Raw genomic sequence first — 19744 nt, forward strand, 5'->3', positions numbered from 1 at the left:
GATCGATCCTTCTTTAGATCTCACCTTTTTCGTTCTTGATTGGCATGACTTATTTCTATAATCTTCTCTCGAATATCGCACAGTTGAGCTGCGCAAAAAATAAATCCGAAAGATAGCAACGTTGACGACGGGATTGGTTGTTTCGGTCGTTAAGATAATCAATTTTACGTTCCCGAAAAATATCGAAATTATATTCACGAAAAGTTCGGTTTGTTCATCTAATAAGTAGACACTTTCTACTGAACTTAACTCATTGTTTCATAGTGAAAATCGACGTTTTCTAACAAAGTCAATATTCCTTCTTGCCTATCCTCTAGTTTAGTTCGATTTGTTTTTCTTATCGATGCTTCTTCTCTCTCTCTTTCTCTCTCACACCACTCTCTCTTTCTATCTATCTAAATATATGTATCTTATCTACCTCGAACAATTCGGTGGTCGTCTCTGTGCTATCGTTAAAAGGTTTTAACGAAATTTTCCCTGTCCTTTCTTTTATTCATTTTTATTCATTTTATTCATTTTTATTCATTTTTATTCATTTTTGTTTTGTTTTGTTTAAAGAGTCATTCTCGTGCTTCAATGATTTCTATTATCTTTCATTTAATTAATAATCTTTTTTTCTGTTCGATTCATTTGAAATAACCACGTTTATTATACAAGCTTTCATACCTCTCGGATCTTTTTTTTTTTTTCTCTATATATTTCTATTCACCTATATAAAATATATATATCTTTTATATACTGGCTCAGGATATTCTTCCTCGGCTTATACTTTCTCTTTCGAGTCTATTCTTTCACGTTATTTTTTTTTTTTCTATTCACAAGCACCTATTCGGATCCTTCGTATCTTAGACACGTGGTGGACAGTGTCTTGTATCAAAGTACAACAACAAAAATATAATCTATTGTATCGTGAAAAAAAATAAATTCGTGATAAATATTCTTTAGGGAATATCGAATGTAAGGGATGAATATTTCATAAGTTTAAATTGATGTAATTTCGTTCGATCCCTCAATTGACCGGGTATTATTCTTGAAAAACAAATGTTTCAATCGTTCCTTCTTCTTTTTATTTTTATTCTTCCTCCTCGTCCTTTCACTTTTCAACAACTTTTGCTCCTTCGTTGCTGATTCATGTGAGAATATCGTCTAATGCATGTTATTCGCGCCCTACCAAACTCCCCTTTCTTCATTCTTCTTCGACCCTTGCAAATCCTTTAGTCGGTAGGGGTCGAGCAATCGGTTAATCAAGTGGAACGGTAACACCTTTCTCTCGAGGGAGGCCCTCCAAAAATTCACACCTCTATCTGGACACACCGTGGAGAAAAATATCAAACTACTTTGTACACGTATTTTGTTTGAAATATCTCATGTGTCTTCTTGGAAAAGTTGTCTTCGTAAAGTACCTCGTAACTTCGACCTTCGTAATATTAAAACATAATTGCAATTTTTCGTCTAGGATAATTATACTCGCACTTCAATATTCTACGAACGTTTGATGTACGAATAAAATAAGAGATTCGTTTAAGATTATTTTTTTTTTCTAGCATTTTCAAATACTTTTGAAGAAATTCGAATAACTATGTTAAAACTGTCGTTCATAGTTCAATATCGATTAAAATGATTAGAAAAATCAAATATTAACTCTATTTCGTTAAATTGCTGACCCATGTGTCGAATTAAAACGAATGAAAAACTTTCGACTATCGTTCGATGGTTCGAAGTGTTTGCTTATTACTCGACACGATCTATAAAAAATTTCAAATATTTGGAAAAGAAATACACACAGGTATGTGTGTGGGTAAAAGTCAATTCATAAAAAACGTTTACAATCCCCATCCCCTATTCCACACGTTAAGCAAGATTTCGATGATTTTGTTGGGAATTTCGAAGGGTGATTTTCATGAGACTTAATATTAAAGACACCGAAAATCGAGGATGGAATCTTGGAAAAAACGATTGAACTACAACAACAACAAGAACAAGAACAACCCTCGCGCTTCGAGGCAAATCAATGGTACTTTCGACGGATCTTTTTATGTCTTTTGTCTTAAAGAACTTTGTGCTTTTCTTAAAACTTTCCAAAGACGTCATTTCGTATCAAGCGTTTCTACAGCACGTGCTTCTACTCTTCAAAATCTGCGTTTAACTCCCATTATTTTACATAAGAAGATAATCTTACCGAACTTTTCGAAATATATAATATAATCTTCTCGAGAACGAGACATTTTTCCTTCCTACTTTGTTTTCTTTTCTTTACGAAAAAAAATGATAAAGAAAAAAACAAGAGAGGTTGAAAAAAATTGTCAACGATTCTACATCAACCTATTGTTGTTTAAGTTTTGCAACAAACGAATTGCTTTCTTTTGCTTAACTTCTGCTACGAAAAAAAGAGAAGAAAAACGATGTAAAGTACCGGAGTAAAACGGATTGAAACTATTCGTTTCAAACGTTTCAATTTTCTGACAAGAAAGAAAGAAAGAAAGAAAGAAATAAAAAGAAGAAAGAGATGAAAAATGTGTACGTAGGAAATTTAACAAGATAAGAAAGACAACATCGAAGAATTTCTTTTATTCGCAAGGAACATATTTGATCGGTTCGAATGAGGGAGAAGGAGAAGGAGGAGAAGGAGGAGGAGGAGGAGGAGGTTGGGAAGTTTGGTTTCCTAAAGTCAGTTCGTGCTAGATTTTTATTCGAGTGACTTTTACGTGCGAATTATCCAATATTGTACGCTCACCGAGCGTCACTGGACCGTATTACGTCCTCGTACGTTCCCGTCCCTCGATCGATACCTCGATTATCTCAATCACCATAAAAGCTACCTTCCTCGTCTCACCATCTAGTCGACGTAGAAGAAAAATATCTTTTTACTATTGATCGGTAAAAGAGAGAGACAGAAAAAATAGAAAAAGAAAAAGAAAAATAAAAAACTGGTGTGTGTACTTACGTACGCACGTAAGAAGTTATACTTCTTTGCCGTATCAAAACGAACATAACCTCAATAACCTCAAAAATAACTTCAACAAAAAAATAATTATTATTATATATATATAAGAAAGAATAAAATATGTACGCACGTAAGAAGTTATACTTCTTTGCCGTACCAAAACGAACATAACCTCAAAAATAACTTCAAAAACAACTTCAAAGAAAACAAATAACTTAAAAAAGAAAAATAATATATTATATATATATAAGAAAGAATAAAAAGAAGAAAAAGAAAATATCAAAATATAGATATCAGTACACACTAAATATAAGAGAGATATATCGAATAACTTCACGCGTCAACAGTCATGGCGCGGTTACAGCATTAGTTCTCGCTTCGATCATTTAAGTAAAGCAGCGCTGAGTACGATTAGTAATTGGATGGGTGACCCGCTTGAGAAAAAAAGGGGAAGGGGAAGAGAAGACAACTTCATGCCGTATACTTGAAATCGCTTTGCCGCGCGTCGTAAATACCGACAAACTTCATGGTGTCGTTTTTCCAGACGCTCGGAACAAAATCACTCCCCATTACATTTTCCCCAACGCGCCAAAAGAAGTATAACTTCAAAAAAATAAAGAAAACGTTTATATCGCGTCCGTCTGCGTATTCAAATATGTAGGACGAATGAATTCGCGAACATTTCAAAGTAGAATTGCACAGAGAATTTTCTTTTTTCTCATTAACGTGAGTACCAAGGCCCACATTTGAAGAGTAAGTCATCAACACTCGGAGTACGTTCTTGCAACGTTCTTCGGACAGATAGAACCAACCCAACCAACCACCACCACCACCACCACCAGGTAGTAAAAGGGCTAAAAAGTAGATATGTATTTTACCAAGACGAAACTTACTTGTCGTGATTTAAAAGCAAACATTACTTTACCTTTTGGCTAAAGTTCGCCGAACCTAAAAAGAATATATAAAGGGAAATCAAATTAAATAGTTAGACGGGTAGGAAAGAAATTAAAAATCATTTCATTAGCTAGAAAACTTCACGTATATACGGTAGCAACCCACCACCTTAACCCCATCCCCCTCCCTCTCCTCCCAACCTTCTATGTTAAGTTTAAAGATCGTAAAATCAAGCTACTATATAATCGGTTAAATCCGTTTGAAAGGAACTTCAAAATTCGAGGGCATAAAACTTTTCGTAACCCGTCGTTGTCGACCATTTCTATTATATATATATGTATGTTATATATCCCGTATATACATCTATATATATACGTATTTTCCGTTTCCGTATATAATAACGACGTGGAGATGTTTTTATCAGGTCGACCCGCTAAAAGATATGACCCGAGATAATGGGAAATTTTACCGTTTTCATCACCGAGTGAGCTTAATGGCTAAACTAAAAAAAAAAAATCCGTACGACCATTTTGGAAAAATAATTTATCCTTTGTAAAAATTTTTTGTCATGCTAAACGATCAATGTACCCCCACCCCCTCCCCCAGTGCATCGTCGCAAAACTATTTTTTATCGAATATCGTATAGTTTTCGAAAAAGTTTCTCTCCTACGCGTGAACATTTGTTTTTTGGAAGATTTTCAAAAACAATATTCGGATAATATCATCGATTTCAAATTTTGACGACGACGAGGAATCAATCAACGAAATTTCATAACAAATCGTGCGTTTATTCGCGATACCACCGAGCCCTTATTCCGATTCGTTTATTCGTACATTCAGTTTGTACATCGAGTAACTGAGTAAGAGGTGTACGTTCTTATCTCCTGTCGGAACATTAATCTCCTTTAAAAGCACAGAGGATACGTTTTATTTTCTAGAAAAATACTCTCAACTTACACGAAAAGCTCCCCATATAATCCAAGCAACATTTTATCCTACTTATTAACGAGTTTCGAAAGCTACCTGTGTGAAATATATACACAGGTTCAAGATTATAAAGGGATAGACAAGAGTAGTACTCGAACACCCTTTCTAATTGAACTTTAATTCGAACATACCACAATGACATAACACAAAGCACTAATAGTATCGAACCTAAGTGGTTACCCGACTACGTAAATACCTGCTATATACGCAATGCACCACCACCTGGCATTATACTACTACCTGTCGACTTTCTAACGCAAATTCAAACGCTGAAAGTATCTGGGGGAGTTGCATCAAGTTAAACTTGCAACTACGAATACGTTTCTACTCGGCTCTAACGTAACTATACTCTACGTTGGAAAATCATTTCCTCGTTAGTATAATTAACTCGCGAGAGACCATTTATGGAATGAGGGTAGCAGCTTTAAATTAACGCCGCAACGTGTTTTCTTTGGTATTTTCTTTTTTTTTCTTTCTTTCTTTTTCTTTTTTCTTTTTCTTTCTTCTTTTCGCGATACAAATATTTCGAAATATAAAAATGAAAATAATAGTTATAGTTCGTTGAAGGAAAATAGGAGAAGAATGAAATGTCAAACGTTAATCGTTCAAATGCTTATAATATATGAATCACGATTTAATTCGAATGATTAATACCAAAAGCTCGGTTTAAATTCATGCTGTTTAATTTCACCAAGATTTACTGACATTCCAGGTTACCGTTATAATCTCAGTCGTTCTCCTAATATGAAATACTAATTCCTAAGGAAATTGTTACCAGACGTTTCACGTTTATTAAGAAATATTCTACGAACTTTCTGCAATTTTTATCAAATCTATCGATTATTTTACGCGTAAGGTATTAACACTAGCTAGATTTACGGATATTTTGTTCATTATTTTTTTCATGACTTACAAACATTGTTTGAACGGCGGATTGAGTAAAGAGGAAGAATTAATATTTACGTATATTTCATTAAGTAACTAAAAACCAATATATATGTTTTTAAAAAATAATATTTAAATTATATAAATATGATAAACAAATTTTTGTAATGAGTCAAATTGGCTCAGTCCGTAAATCTAGTGTTAACAATGAAAGAACAAACACACGTGAAACAAACAATCGCGAGTTTGAAATTTTTTCCGAGTTTCTTTTTCTTCGAAAAAATAAAAAAGAAAAAAAAACATTCCTCTGACTAAAAAAAACCGCGAATACAATTTTTGCAACAAGAAATCGTTGCATTGCGGACGTATCGCAGATTCAAAAAAAACTTCCTAGGTTAAAAACGTATCGACGACGTATCGGTAAAAAGTGTAATCGTTGATATGTAAATATGTGTAAAATAAGGAAAAAATTCGAACGACGAAAACGTGTATAGACTTATGCTCAATTTCGCAGGGTATATAACCATAAAATATCAATGGAATAATATGGGGAAATAACGAGAACGAAAGATATCCTATATCACTTATTATAATATAATTAATTGCACGAAGAAAATTACGAATAGATTCATGAATAATAATAATAATAATAATAATAATAATAATAATAATAATAATAATAATAATAATAATAATAATAAATAATGTTAACACATGACACTCGAATCTATGCGATGTTCAGATTTTAACAAATTACGAAAAATAAACGAATTTGTGCGAATTTGTCAACATTAAATATCGTTCAATTATTTAATAAACGTGCATAATAACAAATAATAATTTTCTTTTGATTTAAAGACAAAAATTATTTAATAAACGTGCATAATAACAAATAATAATTTTCTTTTGATTTACTAAGGACAACAATTATTTAATAAACGTGCATAATAACATATAATAATTTTCTTTTGATTTAAGGACAACAATTATTTAATAAACGTCCATAATAACAAATAATAATTTTCTTTTAAATTACTTAGGACAAAAATTATTTAATAAACGTCCATAATAACAAATAATAATTTTCTTTTAAATTACTTAGGACAAAAATTATTTAATAAACGTGCATAATAACAAATAATAATTTTCTTTTGATTTAAGGACAACAATTATTTAATAAACGTGCATAATAACAAATAATAATTTTCTTTTAATTTACTAAGGACAACAATTATTTAATAAACGTGCATAATAACAAATAATAATTTTCTTTTCATTTACTAAGGACAACAATTATTTAATAAACGTGCATAATAACAAATAATAATTTACTTTTGATTTAAGGACAAAAATTATTTAATAAACGTGCATAATAACAAATAATAATTTTCTTTTGATTTAAGGACAACAATTATTTAATAAACGTGCATAAAAACAAATAATATTTACTTTTGATTTAAGGACAAAAATTATTTAATAAACGTGCATAATAAGAAATAATAATTTACTTTTGATTTAAGGACAAAAATTATTTAATAAACGTGCATAATAACAAATAATAATTTACTTTTGATTTAAGGACAACAATTATTTAATAAACGTGCATAATAACAAATAATAATTTTCTTTTGATTTACTAAGGACAAAAATTATTTAATAAACGTGCATAATAACAAATAATAATTTTCTTTTGATTTAAGGACAAAAATTATTTAATAAACATGCATAATAACAAATAATTTTCTTTTCATTTACTAAAGACAAAAATTATTTAATAAACGTGCATAATAACAAATAATAATTTACTTTTGATTTAAGGACAAAAAATATTTAATAAACGTGCATAATAACAAATAATAATTTACTTTTGATTTAAAGACAAAAATTATTTAATAAACGTCCATAATAACAAATAATAATTTTCTTTTGATTTACTAAGGACAACAATTATTTAATAAACGTCTATAATAACAAAGAATAATTTACTTTTGATTTAAGGACAAAAATTATTTAATAAACGTGCATAATAACAATAATTTTCTCTTCGTTTAAGAAACTAATGCAACTTACGAGAATAATAAAAAGCAAGGATATATATCTTCGATTATAGTTTGAAGAACATTTGTCTTGAATTACGTGTCTGTTACGAAAAATCTTTCTTAACAAAGGGTTTACATACCGGAAAAAGGATGATGCTAAGTGATGGATAACTAATATTTTCATTGCTATCATTTAAATACTCACACTTTTTATATCCTATCTAAGTACGTATACACACATCGTATAATCGATCTGCAATATCTTTGCAAACCCATCCCATCTGACTTTCTTTTGCCAACCGCTATAATCGATAGATATGCTGGAAGCAACGGAAGTCCATAAAGTTGGCAAATAACTGTGAAAATGTTGTCCTTAGTAAATCAATCATTCTATGGAAACTTTACTACCGAAAAAAAAAGGGTGGGTGGATGGGTGCGGGAGTGGGGGGGGGAGGGAATGAATTTATAAAATCGATATATCGATAAGAAATAAATTTTGCAAAACGATTAATTATAAATCGTTAATCGCTTTTGTTACTTCGTTATAGAAATAATGATCAATAATCGGATATACACAATTGTTTAATTAAATTTACAAATGATATTTATATATAAGCTAGTAGTAGTAGTAATAAACGTTTAATATTATCCGGCGCTTATTCAATTTGGTAAAATTACGATCGACCTAGAAATCGTTTCAACCTATAAATGGCTATCAAATTTATATTCTACATTTGATATATTTGTCTGTAAATTTTAATTATATTTTTTTACCTTTAATTTCTTTTTTATTTATATACAATTTAACTACCACTCTTTTCCCAAAGCCAATATTATTCCGATAATAATTCGTTGTTTTCTCGCTTTAAAAAAACAAAAAAAAAACAAAAAAATAAAGAACAAACAAAAAAAAGAAGTTTTAATTGGGAAAAAAAAACAAAAAGCCCAAGGAAGATAAAGGTTACCAACGTTTGATTACAGTTTTCTACCCTATCGCGATACGCTTTCCCATCGAACTCTTCCATCATAATCCACAATTGCAAAAGATTTTGTAAACACTTCTGGAAAGCAAAGGTTCCCTGCTTTATCGACCTCGACCGGATATTACTACACCGACACCAACATTTCCGTTCAATCTCCAGGGAATTAACAAAAAGGATATTAATAGTTAACAATGTTAAAACGCCACATTTCCTCCTAATCGAGTACTTTTTATCGCTACATCACTTACGATCATTATAGAACGTACTAATCAACGTTAAATTAATCCACATATGTTATATACCCAAACATTAAACATTTCAAATGATAGACGATTCATTTACATTAACCCTTTTCATCACTAACAACCCATATAAGGGTCGTACGTACGAATGAATTTAAATGAAACGATACTCGTTATAACCTAACGATTAAAAATTTATTTTTTCACGTTTTCTTTTAACTAAAGAAACATAAAAAATCACTCAAAATTCGATAAATAATGTAAACCTATCCCGTTGAAGTATAGAAATATCAGAACTTTATTTCTATCAAATCGAGATATATTAATATATAAATTATTAATTATATATTAAAATTATTAATATTATTAATTATATAGTATTAAAATTATTAAAATTATTAATATTATTCTGATAAATCTATTAATTTATTCTTTTTATTTCAAAGTTCAAGATCGTACATATCTTTGATAATATATTGTCTTTTTAATTGTTGTATTATGAATGATAATATGTACACGATCGAAACTTAACACACAAACACATACACACACACAATATTTTACAAGCAAATGAATCATCAATACCTACGACTTTTATTATTACCTAACGTATCGCATATTAATCATTGTTATTTACTTTTCATGAATACTAGCAATCATTTGAGCACGATTACCTTATACACCAATCAAATTTATCGTCCAATAATAATAAAATTTTATCTTCCTCTTTATAGGTTTTCATTATTTATCATATATTAATACGTTCTTACTAGATAATAATCACATGTTGGCTATAAATCTAATGGTACATAATTTACAAGGAAACGTGTGTTAGATGAGAACGATCATTCGACTAGAAATGTCATAGATTTATATCAAGCAAGGTCAACAAGGAACGAACAGTTCCTCGTCCTGTCAAGCTTACAAATGCGATCTATTATCCTGCATCACGAAAACCCACGATCTTGACGTTTTACGAGAAGGAAGGAGAAACCCCTACCCCCCTATCCTCCCCTCCCACCTCATCCCATCACTTCCCAGAAGAACAAACAGAGAAACGATACATATCTTTTTTATTCTCTTTTAGAAAATTGAAAAATTCGACGCGAACATTTGTCAGGGATAAATTGAAATATCGTTTTTCTTTTCGGGATTTTTTTTTTGAAGTTATACTTCTTTTGGCGCGTTGGAGAAAATGTAATGGGGTGTGATTTTGTTCCGAGCGTCTGGAAAAACGACACCATGAAGTTTGTCGGTATTTACGACGCGCGGCAAAGCGATTTCAAGTATACGGCATGAAGTTGTCTTCTTTTCTTCTCAAGCGGGTCACCCATCCAAATACTAATCGTACTCAGCGCTGCTTTACTTAAATGATCGAGCGAGAACTAATGCTGTAACCGCGCCATGACTGTTGACGCGTGAAGTTATTCGATATATCTCTCTTATATTTAGTGTGGACTGATATCTATATTTTGATATTTTCTTTTTCTTCTTTTTATTCTTTCTTATATATATATAATAATTATTATTTTTCTTTTTTAAGTTATTTGTTTTCTTTGAAGTTGTTTTTTGAAGTTATTTTTGAGGTTATTGAGGTTATGTTCGTTTAGGTACGGCAAAGAAGTATAACTTCTTACGTGCGTACATAAGTACACACACCAGTTTTTTTTTATTCTTTCTTATATATATAATAATAATTATTTTTCTTTTTTAAGTTATTTGTTTTCTTTAAAGTTTTGTTTTGAAGTTATTTTTGAGGTTATTGAGGTTATGTTCGTTTTGGTACGGCAAAGAAGTATAACTTCTTACGTGTGTACATAAGTACACACACCAGTTTTTTTTTATGTATATCGATTGTCAAGAAAGAAATTTGGGCAAATTGCGTTAAATATCGTTTCGTATCGTTCGTCAAAATTAATTCGAACGATTTTGATTGGAAACAAAAATAAATCTACGCGAACGAACCTTACGTGTTGCGTCTATTTTATACTCATTTGAATTATGGAAATCCTAGTTTAACCACTTTAAGATAACGAACTTCCGATTTATATTTTCATCGGTTACCCTCCGCAATCTGAAATACGATCTTTCGTATTATCTCCTATCCTTATTCCCGTATTCCTTCTCCCTAAGTTTTATCATAATTTCGTCGAGTTTCCCTCCCCCACCCTAAAAAAAAAGAAAAAGAAAAGAAATCCGTCCATTTTCTTTTGCCATTGGTCGCAATATTAATTCGACGTCAAATATTTGCCTCTCTTCGTTAATTTATACTATAAAAACATATATTAAAATGACCAGAAATATAACGAACGAACGGTACGAAACAAACGCGAGAAGAAACTAAATTCGAAACGTACGAATAAAATCCTGCATTTGACATCAAAGAAAGATTTTAATGGCGTTTATTTAAAATAACACACACACACACATATACACACACACACAGGTACGATGAGATTTGAATAAAACCTTTTTCTCAATGCTATTGAATTTGAAGATCGTGTCGCGTATAGGCCATTCAATTTCTTTGCTAACAATTTCCATCTGCAATTTATCTCTCGTTATTTATATTTCGTAATCTTGATTTTTTATAATTTTATTTTGATTCGGAGAGGTGGAAGAGAAAAGGGCCATTGTATCCTATTCAACAACATTGAAATTATTATTCGAAACAATGGTAAAAAAAATTATTATTATTTATTATTATTAATTTATATATACGTAAATGCACAAATAATGAAGTAAACAAATTTTGTAATCGTAGGTAAGAACGTTTAATCATTTCATCGAAAAGAAAATAATAAAATATAAAATACACAGATCTCTTGTGTCTGTGTGTTTGTGTGTATGTGTGGATATATATGTACGTTTGTGCTTGCTAATTGCACGACTACTTTTTATTTGTAGCACGTTGAAGGATATTCTATTCAATTTTTTACAATACCTTTTTTACATTGTTAAAGTTAAATATCTACAAAGCAAAGAGGGAATATAACTTCTTTGATAAAATTGACAATATACGTAACACCGAGTAGATATTTAACATTTCTGTATAAAAGTATCGTTAGAAGAACAGAACGGCAAAAAACATTGGTGTTGAAACGCCCCGAAGCGAAACGTTCAAGAGAATCTACAAAAATAGGATTAAAGTTGTCGATGTGTAGGAAATAGGAAATGGTCCAAGAAAAGAAAAAGAAAATAGGAACAAAATGTCTTCCCTTCGGGGCACAATCATCGTTCGATCCAATCTTAACTTCAAAAATATCCCCGTTTATCTTTAATAATCATATACGATTTATTTAACTGAAAAAAAAAAAAGAAAAAATAAGGAGAAAATAGAAATTATTTTATTATTATTATTATTTGTCGAAAGTATAATTAAGATTAGAAATAAAATCTTAATAATCTTGAAATGTTATTACGAAAATAGGTTTAACGTGAACTTAATTATCAGCTACTATATGCAGGTTCATGACGCATTTAGCTATCTAATTCATAACATGCATTAGCTGCTGCTAGTAAATGTCTTTTCAGAAACTTGATTAGCGTATCATCCCATCAGATTTAAAAGCAATTACCCTACCTCGATAAATCTAAACGCGTATTAATCCATACAAATTACGATTCTCTATTCGTCAATCAATACTCGAGAAAATGTATGTATATATTTGTCTTTCTAGAAATTTCCCATAAATTTTTACTAATTATTGAAGTTATACTTCTTTTGGCGCGTTTGAGAAAATGTGATGAGAGTGAATTTTTACGAGCGACATGAAAAATCGACACCATGAAGTTTGTCGGTATTTACGACGCGCGGCAAAGCGATTTCAAATATACGGCATGAAGTTGTCTTCTCTTCTTCTTCCCCCTTTTTTTCTCAAGCGGGTCACCCATCCAAATACTAATCGTACTCAGCGCTGCTTTACTTAAATGATCGTAGCGGGAACTAATGCTGTAACCGCGCCATGACTGTTGACGCGTGAAGTTATTCGATATATCTCTTTTATATTTAGTGTAGACCGATTGAAAATATGTTTCCTTTCTTTTTTTTGTTAAATAAATAAATAATAATAATTAGTTGCTTATGTTCTCATACTTCCAATCCAATATTTTTTTGAAGTTATTTTTGAGGTTATATTCGTTTCAGTACGCCAAAGAAGTATAACTTCTTACGTGCGTACATAAGTACACACACCAGTTTTTTTTATTCTTTCTTATATATATATAATAATTATTATTTTTTTTTTAAGTTATTTTTTTTCTTTGAAGTTTGTTTTTGAAGTTATTTTTGAGGTTATTGAGGTTATGTTCGTTTTGGTACGGCAAAGAAGTATAACTTCTTACGTGCGTACATAAGTACACACACCAGTTTTTTTTTATTCTTTCTTATATATATAATAATAATTATTTTTCTTTTTTAAGTTATTTGTTTTCTTTGAAGTTGTTTTTTGAAGTTATTTTTGAGGTTATTGAGGTTATGTTCGTTTTGGTACGGCAAAGAAGTATAACTTCTTACGTGCGTACATAAGTACACACACCAGTTTTTTTATATAATTGGAAATATAAGAAGAAGATAGTTAATACTTCTTGATACCTGATAAGAAATCCCTTTAATCTAAATCTCCCAAATCCCGAAACTCGATCGCGCGTTACGAAATTCTAAACGACTCGTAAACGGTTGTAAGAAAATTTTCAAACAAATGATAATCGAGATCGACTAATCGTGTATTTAACGAATAACGTGATTTACATTTTGTCGAAAGAAAAGAAAAATAAAACAAAAAAGAAACACGGGTGAAGTACAGAGTCACTAGTTTCGATTTATTTTAACCAAGATTTGTTTCATGCAAAATGCATATATATATACACACATTTATAAATTACGATGATTTATTTTTATAAGGTATCTCGAAGCTTGGTTTTATTAACTCGTACTGGAAAATAAATGACTTCATTATTATTATAGATATTTATAATGTATAATAATATTTGAAAGAGAGAACATTACGCGTTTTAAAGAAAATCTTATTTCCAAAATTTTACACATCTATGGTAATGTATAATAAATAAATCGATGGAAGAAATGGAAAGACGAAAAAAGACAAAAATAAATAATCGTCAAAGAGTTAAAAGGATTACGTAAAATCGATATTCCACGTAAGCCTCTCTCTCTCTCTCTCTCAGTCTCTCTCTCTGTGGATTGAGATGGCGTCAGCCATCACACGTAATTCTATTCATCTTGTCAACCGATTTATTTCCTCTTGATTCGCAGTTTCGATCTGTCTAACTTTTGTCTACGAATAAAATATTAATATTAATATATCCAAAAGAAAGGAAAATGGGGACAATTTTTAAACAAATTTCTCTTACGTTTTACATTACCTTTACTCGTGTTACTGGAGGGGATGTTTCTTTCGATAAACGAAACGAAATGAAAACGAATCAATAAAGAATGAAAATAATTATTGATTTGTTTCAATTCTAAACTGATATCTCAAAATATGCCGACCTTTCTTTTTCCAATTAAACGAGGGTGTTTATTTTAACCGAAAAATTGACACATTGTAAATTTATTTTAATAATTTCTTCTTTATACTTATTATACTATTTATTTATTTTTATATATTTTATTATTTTTTATATTTATTTTATTATTATATATATATAATAATAAATATATATATTTTATATTATATTTATTTATTAATTTTATTTTTTTTATATTTATTATATTTATTTATTTTTATATATTTATTACAAAAAGATAGAAAGATATATAAAAAAAAATAGATAAAAAGAAAGAGAAAGAAAGAAAGGTCCCCTAGAAATCTGTAAATTTTTATCCAAGTAACCACACTCAGTTGTTCCAATCCAATAAATATACATATTGTTGTAGAAATATAAATTTTAAAAATGATAATTATATTATAATATAATTAACCTGAAAACTATAGGGCAAATGTGAACCTATGATTTCCAAATGTTAAATGTATGTGTATGCGTGTGCATAACGTTAACGGGATTGCGTATTTGAATGCGGAGTCACGCTCACCGCATTGTCGTAATAAAGTATCCACTGACCGTGAATGTTTCGTTATTTGCAAGTATTCCGTGAGCTGTAACCTAATCGTATCTCTCTCTCTCTCTCTCTCTCTTTCGTCATTTCTATATAAATACTACCTTTATCATTAGAGCTATATTCATGAAAATAATACGTTATGCGGGTATAATTTATGTCTACAATAATTTTGAAACGTCAATCACAGTATGATTAAAAGCTACACAGATTCATTCGCTAACAAATTTATGTATTTTTAAACAAACGAGTTTTCTATTTCCCCCCTCCCTCCCCCATAAACATTTTCGAAATAATCGAGCATGCACGAATGGCAACGCGTTCTTTTATGGCGTTCTTATGTCATCGAAGAATAATTTCAAAGCAAAAACGATAATTTGATCGAACGATCAAATTACTCGGTGCCAAGACCTCTCTTCTTTCAAAAATGTTATCATAGATGCATAAAATACGATCTCCCCCTATAAAACATTTCATGGCTTGATCCCGTAAAATGATTTACGCGCGATATGACTTCGAAACCCCTATTTCCTTCCTTTTTTTTTTTCCTACCGACGCTAGAATCGCTAGAGTATCGAGTTTTAACAAGCGAATGCAACCTTCTTTTGAATTTTTCAACCTTAGTTCGTTCATTCATTTCTTTTTCTTTTTCTTTTTCTTTCCTTCCTTCCTTCCTTTCACCTTTTCATCGAGCTTTCTTTGCGTATTATGCTGTCTCGTCCAAATAAACGTTTACTCTTTTTATTCTTTTATGTCTCTTTTTATCATTCTTTTTTTTTAATAAACGAATCTATAAAATGAAACATTTAAAAAGTAAAATATAATAACGATCATCTGCCCATTTTGTTAAATATTTGAAGAACACAAATCATATTATACGTAATATCTTGAAATCATAGTTTATTCATTAATAATTCAGTTACCACATTTCACCATAAACTGTTTATTATTTAAACATTTTTTTTAAACATTTAAAAAGTAAAATATAATAACGATCATCTGCCCATTTTGTTAAATATTTAAATAACATAAATTATATTATACAATATATCTTGAAATCATAGTTTATTCATTAATAATTCAGTTACCACATTTCACCATAAACTGTTTATTATTTAAACATTTTATTTTTAAACATTTAAAAAGTAAAATATAATAACGATCATCTGCCCATTTTATTAAATATTTAAAGAACATAAATCATATTATATATAATATCTTGAAATCATAGTTTATTCATTAATAATTCAGTTACCATATTTCACCATAAACTGTTTATTATACGAAGATTTGGCGTAAACTTCTTAGATACTATCTGCTTCCTATAGAAATCATTGTTCCGAATGCTTAAAAGATAAATGCAATGCTCTTCAAATAAGCTTATTATCAACTATTCGTGAATTCATGAATAACACTAAGTGTAATACGAACAATACCTAAACTATCGTCAATTTATGCTCTTTCGCGGTTGCATTAAATTGTATTTTAATTCAAATCGCATATATAATTGTTTATACTTTCGAGATATGTATGCTTCACTCAATAACATCACTTAGCATCGATAAATTAACGTCACTTTCGCAATTGTATTTCATTCGAATATACGCATTTGTAGAAATAAGTTAAAAATAACGTAGTACGGTGGTGTTGTGTTGTATCGTGAAAGAAATTGAAAATCAATATTTAAAGTCTATTCTCTAATGTCGTGACCAAGCAGTATTTGCGTGCAGAAAGGAACAGATAAGAAAAGTTGCAAAGTAGAACGTTCTCTATTTCCGGTATCAGTGTTGGTAACTGCAACCTCGTTGTAAAATATATCGGGGGGGAAAAAAAATTCATATTCACTGGCCATAGAAAAAACTCACGTACACCCCTATCCTTTTTTATATTTTATTATCTTCGATACAACACTACTCGTAGTCAGACACCTTACTCTACTACAGTCTGACAAATATGATCTTACGACTACTACTTACTTGCGTCTGACTATGTTTAAATATTACTACTGTTACATCCAAATTTATTCTTTTTTCAACGATCCCTTTGCATCAGACTATCAGATAAATTTCTAAAGAATAAAGAAATTCTACTATACAGATAAAGAAATGATATTAACGAGAAAAATGGAACTTTCTCTGTCAATATTCTCCTGACACTTTCAATGATGAATTTTCTATGTCGACTTTTCAAAAATCCCAACTTATTTAGAATAAAAAAAAAAAATAAAGAAAAAGAAGAAAATACGTTTCATACTAGAAAATACACTTTACGTATCGATAAGAAGATTTAAGGAAATAGTCTGTCTATACAATACGATTACTAACACAATGTATCGAAAATATGTCTATGTATATAGAAATATATCAAAATATTCATATTGATTCAACATTTTTCAACTAGCTATTCAACAAAATCAAAACTCTTGAATATCTCGTGAAACGAAATAGTTCTTAAATCATAGACAAATATTCGCATTGTGTGATTTTATTGTTTAGTATCGTTAAACGTGCATCGACGATCTTTCTGCTAATCGAAAATCAAAATTTAAATTATCGGTGCAAATTTAACAAAAAAATAAAATAGTTAATCGTACAATTTAAAAAGATTAGTCTCTATAAAAAGTTGCTGCAAAAGAATTGAATAAAACATTAGCAATTTAATATGATAAAATAATTCATGAAGAATTTTACCTATCGTATAAATTGCACCGTCCAGATGGAAAGTAGCACTTTTGCACTTTTTGAAAACCTTTTGATGGGAATAAGAACGCAAAGGCGCTGACGGGGACGATCCTTCCTTCATTTCATCTTTACTTTCACCACTTCCTTCCTCTTTATTCATTTTTCTCGACACTAATGTTTATTATTATTACTTTATTTTAAAATAAAAAAAAAGAAACACACACACGCGCGCGCGCACACTTTTCACCGATGATTCAAACAAATTTGTAAAACAAATATAAATGTTCCAAAACGAATCGTAGAAAATAATTGTTTCATTCGTAATTATCTGTCATAGTGTCATCGTTAATTTGAAAAAACACAATCAATTATCAATTATCATTAATCGTTGATTTATTAATATATATATCCTCTCGATGACGATCTAAAAAGAAGGAAAAAAAAATCTGTTCATTTTCAGAGAGAGAATTAATTGTTTACTCCTGGTTAAACGTCAGCCCTAGCCCTAGCCGAAGGCAAGACGAGATTAATACCGTCGAGAAATCCTCCAACTTTAGATTAACTCTTCGTTTCACGTCTATTCCACAAACTATACAAATTGTTATAAATCTTGAATAAATTTAACGCCAGAGAAATATATACAAATATATATTTCTTTTTATAATACAACATTAAGAATCACGACGATATTATAATCGTATCAAAAAATATCGGAAAGTAAAATAAACGAACAAATAAAAAAACCACAAACACACAAACACACGCGAAAGACAAACAAAAAAAGAAAAAAGATTCAAATGAAATAAAGCAACGATCATCAATGAAAAAGATCTCGCGCGTCTACGTAAGATACGTGATACTTTTTATTCATGCATAATAATATACGCACACTGTGCATAATTTATATATTTTTTGTCTTATACAGTAAAACCTCTTTTTGTGCGGTGGATAGGGACCGCATAAAAAAAGTCGCACTTAGAAAATACATCAATTATTTGCGAAATATAGATGTTAAAATGCTTTCAATCAAATGAAATAATTGTTAGGAGATTGTTTAAATCAGATGAAGAGCGTCGCGAAGTCCGGATACATCGTCGTCAAGGAGACCATGTAATCAGTTCGTCCACACATGTATATGTACATTGAAAGAAAACATAAAACTGGTAGCAACGCTGCTGAGATTTAGATACCGCATAAAAATAAATCGCACAAAACAAATCGCACAAAAATAAAATCGCACAAAAACAAATCGCACAAAAATAAAATCGTATAAAAAAGGACCGCACAAAAAGAGGTCTTACTGTATATGAAAAATGAATATATGCGAAATAACATTAATGTACAACCCCCCTCCTGAATATAATACGAATACAAATCAAATAGAAAAAAAATAAAAAAAAAATGAAACTCGTATTAACAATCGAATAATAATTGTTAAATATTTTCTTATGATTCTTGCGTATATATTGTTACATTCGATCTATTTCGATGGAATAATTGGCGTCCGTAATATACGACATTCCACCGATAAATTCCACCTACCAACCTCGAAACCGAATGTCTCTCTCTCTCTCTCTCTCTCTCTCTCGATCTGTACAACAGGCATACACAAGAGAGCATGCCAAATCAATCGTTCATAGTCTACCGCGGTATACACGGTTCAAGAACAAATGATCGAGTACTCTTCTCCGTTCGTGACGTGCTTGCGTCGACAAGCGTTCCTACGTACTTTGCAAAAGGGTCGAGTTCTTTATTCTTTCTCTTTCTCTCTCTCTCTCACACACACATACACACACGTGTCTCTTGAGACGTACTCGACTCGATATCGGATCGTATTTTTATCTTACAAAAATCACCGGTAATGGTAAGTTTAATTAGATCTCTCCTTGTTACATTCCAATCATTTCCTAAAGTCAAATATCAAATACGTTTTTTATCTGTAAAATAATTGTTTTCAAAATTTTCAATATATTATTACTTTTTCTTTCTTTAAACTATAACACGAGAGAAAGA

The 19744-nt window shown here is 30.1% G+C and overlaps 1 protein-coding gene across 6 annotated transcripts in view; it reads right to left on the reverse strand.

The window, feature by feature from the left end:
• Positions 1–19744, reverse strand: part of LOC122518393 (calcium/calmodulin-dependent 3',5'-cyclic nucleotide phosphodiesterase 1-like) — an 83142-nt gene that overhangs the window by 46263 nt on the left and 17135 nt on the right. The window contains exon 1 of one of the 6 annotated variants that reach the window (XM_043637297.1): positions 17741–17906. The exons of the other annotated variants lie outside the window; for them this stretch is intronic. Within the exon in view, the coding sequence (XP_043493232.1) occupies positions 17741–17891 (151 nt within the window). The 5' untranslated portion in view covers positions 17892–17906. Of the gene's footprint in view, positions 1–17740; positions 17907–19744 lie in introns of those variants that run through there. 6 annotated transcript variants of the gene reach the window in all.

The sequence above is a fragment of the Polistes fuscatus genome, unplaced genomic scaffold, assembly GCF_010416935.1.
Source record: "Polistes fuscatus isolate 324 unplaced genomic scaffold, CU_Pfus_HIC Scaffold24, whole genome shotgun sequence".
NCBI lineage: Eukaryota > Metazoa > Arthropoda > Insecta > Hymenoptera > Vespidae > Polistes > Polistes fuscatus.